This window comes from Oreochromis aureus, linkage group 12 (genome assembly GCF_013358895.1).
Source record: "Oreochromis aureus strain Israel breed Guangdong linkage group 12, ZZ_aureus, whole genome shotgun sequence".
NCBI lineage: Eukaryota > Metazoa > Chordata > Actinopteri > Cichliformes > Cichlidae > Oreochromis > Oreochromis aureus.
In genome coordinates this window covers 21379599-21385461 of record NC_052953.1, presented here as the reverse complement: position 1 = coordinate 21385461, position 5863 = coordinate 21379599, and the positions used below count along the sequence as shown (strand labels likewise).

The following is a 5863-nucleotide window of genomic DNA, read 5'->3' as shown; positions in this document are numbered from 1 at the left end:
GAATTCGAACCTGCAGTTAAACAATTAATTACAGAAAAAATGCCGGATGTAGCAAATGTTATACAAATTAAAACTCCTATGCAATTTAATATACATGGTCACCTTTTGTCATTCAATAACATCCATGGTTAGTCAACACAGATTTTAGCTTCTCTTTTTTTGATTGCACAAGTATAGGGCTTGGTTAGTTTTCTGTATCATCATTGGTTGTTTCTGTATAATGCTATGTGTGGCGTAGAGGTATAAAAGTTGCTGATCTGTAGTTCAGCTTCAACTTGAGGAGGAGGAACTGTTCAACTGAAAAGTTACAACCTCCACGGCTGCATTCTTACACATTTGTTGAAAAGAGAACGTGTAAAAGGTAAGAATATCTTTAAATGTCTTTGATATTAAATAAAAGCAATTTACCTTTGATCTACTAACATACTAAAGCATTTTCCATGTCTCCTTTTTTTTTTGAAGGCACAGTAACCTTTAATATTTAAATGTATCCAGTCTAAGGTTCTAATGTGTAATGTGTTCACATCTGCAGTTTTTATATTAGAAATAAAAGGCAGCACCCAACGTAGTCAACATTAAAATAGTTTATTTGAATTAAAATGTGTATTTTACTGCTCTGTGCGGTTCTGTTACATTTTTCATATTTTTTACAGATTTTTGTCACCATTTTATCATCTGCTAACGTCTCTGATTAGAGTAGGCTACACTCACAGGGATAATATGACACATGAAATCCTGGGCATTCACAGAGTCTGAAGCAGAAAGCCCAACTTAACAGGGAATGTTGATAACCACTAATGTGATACTCTTTATCTCCAACTTAGACTTTAGGGTTTGTCAAGCAAGAAAAGCTTAACTTTGTTGAACTTCCTAATATTGCACACCTCACTTTTAGGAGCGATGGGGAGATGATGACAATCCCATCAATGCCAACATCCTAAACACTGGTTGTGAGAACAAATACCCTACTACAATCAAGTGAACCTTTAGTTGACTTGATAAACTCACGTACCAAATAAAAATAATAATAAAACACTAAGAGGTTTTTCTTCCACTATAAATGCTGTATTTGGGGATGGTGATACTCAGTGTTCAGGAACCGCTTTCCACAACGTATGTTTGTGTTCATGTTTGCATATCAAAATTTTCAGGTGTGCATTCTGGTACCCTGCAGTCAAAATGAAGAACCCTGTTCTCCTCTCTGCAGCCCTGCTGCTGCTGTTTTTTGTTGGGACATCAGCTCAGGGTAAGCTATAAAGCAAAAAAATCACCTTTATTGTTTTTCTGCTCATCTTCTGTAAACTAACTTCAACCTCCTTTGTTATTTAAGGTAACACTAACTTCAGAGTGCAGGTGAATGTGCCACCCAGTGACATTAAGACCTACAACACTTCTACTGCTTATAGAGGAAGCCTCTTCGGTGGACTGACGAGACTGAAATACTCAAACCAAGGCTTCAAGTAAGACCATGATATCAGCTATTTCTTTACTAGAAGAAGCCATACATTTTGTTTTGTTCTCTTAATTTTTAATTAAAATTGAGACCCCGTATATCTGGGTGTGAATTATTAATTTCAGATGACTAATTGTGCCCTGTAATGTTTGTTGACATCTTAAAAAAACAAATCTTCATACTTTTTTCTTACAGTAGACCACAGAAACTACAGTATATGTACAGTACGGTCAAAAACCACATAACATCTTTAGCTTTAAAATGCCTTCCTTTCATTAATGTTTCATAAATCCTCATGAGTTTTTGAAAGTGTTTGTGCTCTTTTGTGCAATCACAATAGAGGACCTTCTATAACTCAGTTTTTTTCTTTTCAATTGAATTTTATTTATATAGCACCAAATCACCACAACATTTGCTCAAGGCACTTTATTTTGTAAGATAAAGACCCTGCAATAACACAGAGAATTTCCCAACAATCACATGGCCCCATATGAGCAAGCACTTGGCGACAGTAGAAAGAAAAAACTCCCTTTTAACAGAGAAGAACTTCGCGCTGAACCAGGCTCAGGGGGACCTATCTGCTATGACCAGCTGGGTGTGAGGGGAGGGAGACAGGACAAAAGACGCAAAAGAGCCAGAGATTAATAATAACTAATAATTGAATGCAGAGTTCTTTGTAAAAACATAGAAAGTGAAACTATTTGCATTGTTAAAAAGGATTTCATAGTTATATTAAAAACTGTCCATTTCACTCTTTAAAAAGTCATGCCCTGCATTTCCAGCTTTCAGTACATACCATATGACGACTATGGACCATTCCTTCAGAGTGTAAATGGTTTGGCAGGAAATTCATCATACTACTGGCAACTGCTGAGTGGTAAAACCCCACTTAATGTTGGTGAGTGAACCAAACTCACGATCTGTTAGATAAGCTGAGGTCAGACATTTGATGCACACAGTCCAACTTGTCCTATTATATAATATTCTCTGAACTTTTAAATTTTTTTTACAGGTATGGGATGTTACCTTCCAACAGCAAATGAAGTCGTCACCCTGAAATACACGAAAATTTAAGACCATCTAAAGTCTTATTGTTACTTATGGTCAACCAATACACTTTGATCTTTGGCAAGTTGAGGTGAATAATTGACTTGTTGTGTCATTTTTTTGCTTGGGAGTCTTTTAATCATAAATCAGTAGCCTATCACTGTCTTAGATTCTTTTACTGGGTTTCTGTCAGACTTTATGAATTAAGATTACAGCGTTAATCTACAATTCTGCCACAGTGTAGTAATCTGAAGTAAGAGAAAACTCCATCAGTCACAAGAGCAATCAGTAAAACATATACAACACTTCCGTATTAGTCAACTGAAGTTCTTGAATTGTTTTTTAATTTACTGCCTTTATGGCAACTTTTATTGTGTTTGAGAGTAATTAATAGTTTCTCAACTTGCCCCTGAGTGTCATAATTTTACATTCAAATTTCATTTTTTGAGAGCTACAAGTGCTCTCAGTTTTACTCTAAAAAGATGGTGTGGTTATACAGTAGACTGCCCAGAGACTGCTGGCCAGCAAAAACAGCAAGGTGGGTCAGCTGCTGACTCCATGTCAAAATAGCTTCTTTATCCTGCAAATCAAGTTATCAACAGCTTGCGAGTCAAAAGGCTTCTGAGATTGACTGGGCTGCTGACCTCCACCTGGACACCAGCAGGTCTCAAGATCAGCTGTGAAATTAAAGCTATTTTTATACTTTTGGGGCTCCTAGAGGGGTGTGAGAGGGGCAAAATAAGATCAAATTCATTGTTGAATCATTTTTGTATTAGTGCATTTTTATTGTTTATTAAAATGTTACTGATTATTAGTGTTATCTTTTGCAGGCATTAAATAAAGCATGTAACTTGTAGTCAAAGTAAAATGTTTCTAGCCTTGGTTTGTTTTATTTTTAGACAAGGTGTATTTAAAATGTTGTTAGCATGTCCACCATCATGTATCTTAAGACAAAGAAAGGTCTAGACCAAGGGTGTCAAAAATAAGGCCAGAGGCCAGAAACGGCCCGTCAAAGACTCCATTCCAACCCTCTGGAAGGCTCTGGAAAATGTAAGGGAGAGCATGGATTTTGAACTTCTAACTGTATTTTCATAAGTTTAAAGCTTTTCCTATTAATAAAGAGCCCGCCTCATTTATACTACAGCAAAGTAATTAATAGATAAACAATTAAATGACAGAAATTTCTCTACTATATAAATTTACAGTGGATTTACAGGAGAAAGTATCTTTTCTTTGAATGAATCAAAAATGTATATTTTAGAATTATGGGATAGTCTTGGTAATTAATTACTTTTTGTGTAATTTTACACATTTATCATGTAAATTCACTGGTCTGGCCTACTTAGGATCAAAGTAGCTTGTAAGTGGCCCACGATGTAAAATGAGTTTTACATCCCTGGTTTAAACTGCAAAATTAACATTTAGTTTACAGTAAAAGTATTCTGACAACTAGCAACAAAGCTAAGGAGCTACTAAGAACTGTTACATTTGGGAGAGAACTTTCATTAGCCAAATGTTTGTATATATATTCTTGGGGCAGGTTAACATTGTGTCTATGAAAAGGTAGCAGTGGAGACTTTGGCAAGACGATCATTAGCAGCTGCACAAATGTCTTTGACCTCAGATTAATTCATGGACTGCTCAGCATCTGGAAAACACCCCCAACAATCAGTGGCGTGTCTAGAAAATTTTTGTTGGGGGGGCCAGGTAGGGGCACAGATTTGGAGAAGGGTGGAAGATGTAATTGGCAGATAATGTTAAAAAAAAATTCTACCAACCGTTAACCATAATTCAATAACCCTATAAACCTAATAACCGAATGCACTTTTAACTCTTATTAGAATGAGATTTTAACCACTACGGTGCAAAGTTTTTAGATATTGCGTTGATAAAGTACAAGGGATACAATCAGTGCTTTGTCAGTGTTTATTCAGCATTCAAGGACAGCAATATTTGCATAGTATTTTTACTGACATATAGTGCAGATATGTTTTGGGCAAAAACATTTTTGAATATTAAAATACAAACATTTTTAACATACAATTGGCAAATTAGCCAATGCAAAACTTTATCTGCCTATTAAAAAAAGAAGATAATCTTCTCACAAACTGGTGTTTGATTTTGAAACAGGAAAAAAGTGGGGAAACAAATGAAAAGATTAACATTTGAATGAAACCTGAAAGCAAGTAAATACTTTCTATGCTGCCTTATGATAAACTTTGGTAATACTGATGTATAAAGAACAACACTGGCTGATGATGAAATACAGTCAGCTGGCATGGTGACACTGCCAGTATTAACCTGCAGGGCTGCACTGGGACAAAAAATTGGGCATTTTGACTAGAGACCGGCGGGCGACATCCGCTGGTTTCCTCTTTCTGGCGCAAAGTGGGCGATAAACAAACAAGGGAGAAAAGCCGATCAGCTGATCATTGATCAGTTTCATGATTGAAGTAGAAACAGGAGAGGGAGGGGGGAGACTGAGAGAAGAAGAGGCAGCTGTGCAGCGTAAAGACAGAATAACTCCAGCTTTGTCTTTTTTTCATTCTAGCTGAAGTCCGGGACAAACTACGTCTCTCTCAGCTCAATACGAAATGTGTAATATTTTCTCTGAATGAGGGACCATTCCATTTTTTTAAGGAGCCGCTGACAACTCTACTAACTAACCTTATGAATAAAATAAAGTTCACTATCAGTAACATCATAGCATCCACCCAGCTGTATAGAAACTCTGTCATGCTAGCTAGTACGCAGTACGAGTTATTGTAACTGACTGTAAAAAGTCAGCACAACGAAAATAAACTCCACCTAAACTTGGTTTATATCTGACCCAGATAGACTGCAGGTCATAACTTCTTACCTGAAATTTAGTTCACCTGACACTCGGACTGGCGGCTGCCTCGGATCTCTCCTTCTCCTGCCTCCCCTTCCCTCATCCACCTGCTGGCCTCCATGCAAGCTCCGCCATAGCCACCACCAAACAACTGAGTTATTTTTACACATCGGCCAGCATCTGGCCTATCCACCACCTCTCATTGTTCATGCCGTTACAAATAAAAGAAATAAATAAGTCATCAGCCCACCGGGCAAATACCCAGGTATGCTCGATGGCCAGTCCAGCTATGTTAACCTGTTAATCTTTTGCTGAAAAACTGTTTTCTGAGGTGCTGTCTTTGGTGCTTGGCTCTCCTACCTTTGCTAACATGATGCTCATAGCGCAGAAGCCGATGCTGCATTCACTTACACTCGGATATCTGACCTTCACTGTGAAAACATAATCGTACATTTGATATTTCATTGAATTTTATTGTTTTAGCTTCGGGGTGGCCAGTCTGCTTGGGGGGGGGGGTTCCCTGTGCCCCC

The 5863-nt window shown here is 37.4% G+C and overlaps 1 protein-coding gene across 1 annotated transcript; it reads left to right on the top strand.

Annotated features, from left to right (window-relative positions):
* Positions 1 to 234: 234 nt before the first annotated feature.
* Positions 235 to 3357, top strand: LOC116317527 (cobalamin binding intrinsic factor-like). The gene is made up of 5 exons (XM_031736321.2): positions 235 to 361; positions 1152 to 1246; positions 1331 to 1460; positions 2236 to 2351; positions 2466 to 3357. The coding sequence occupies exons 2-5, from the start codon at positions 1180 to 1182 to the stop codon at positions 2525 to 2527; spliced, it is 375 nt and encodes a 124-aa protein (XP_031592181.1). The 5' UTR covers positions 235 to 361; positions 1152 to 1179; the 3' UTR covers positions 2528 to 3357.
* The last annotated feature ends 2506 nt before the right edge of the window (positions 3358 to 5863 follow it).

Coding starts and splice junctions, on each gene's coding strand:
- LOC116317527 (XM_031736321.2), top strand. CDS start 1,180: ATGAAGAACCCTGTTCTCCTCTCTGCAGCCCTGCTGCTGCTGTTTTTT. Junction 1,247..1,330: donor TGTTGGGACATCAGCTCAGG/GTAAGCTATAAA, acceptor TTGTTATTTAAG/GTAACACTAACTTCAGAGTG. Junction 2,352..2,465: donor TAAAACCCCACTTAATGTTG/GTGAGTGAACCA, acceptor TTTTTTTTACAG/GTATGGGATGTTACCTTCCA.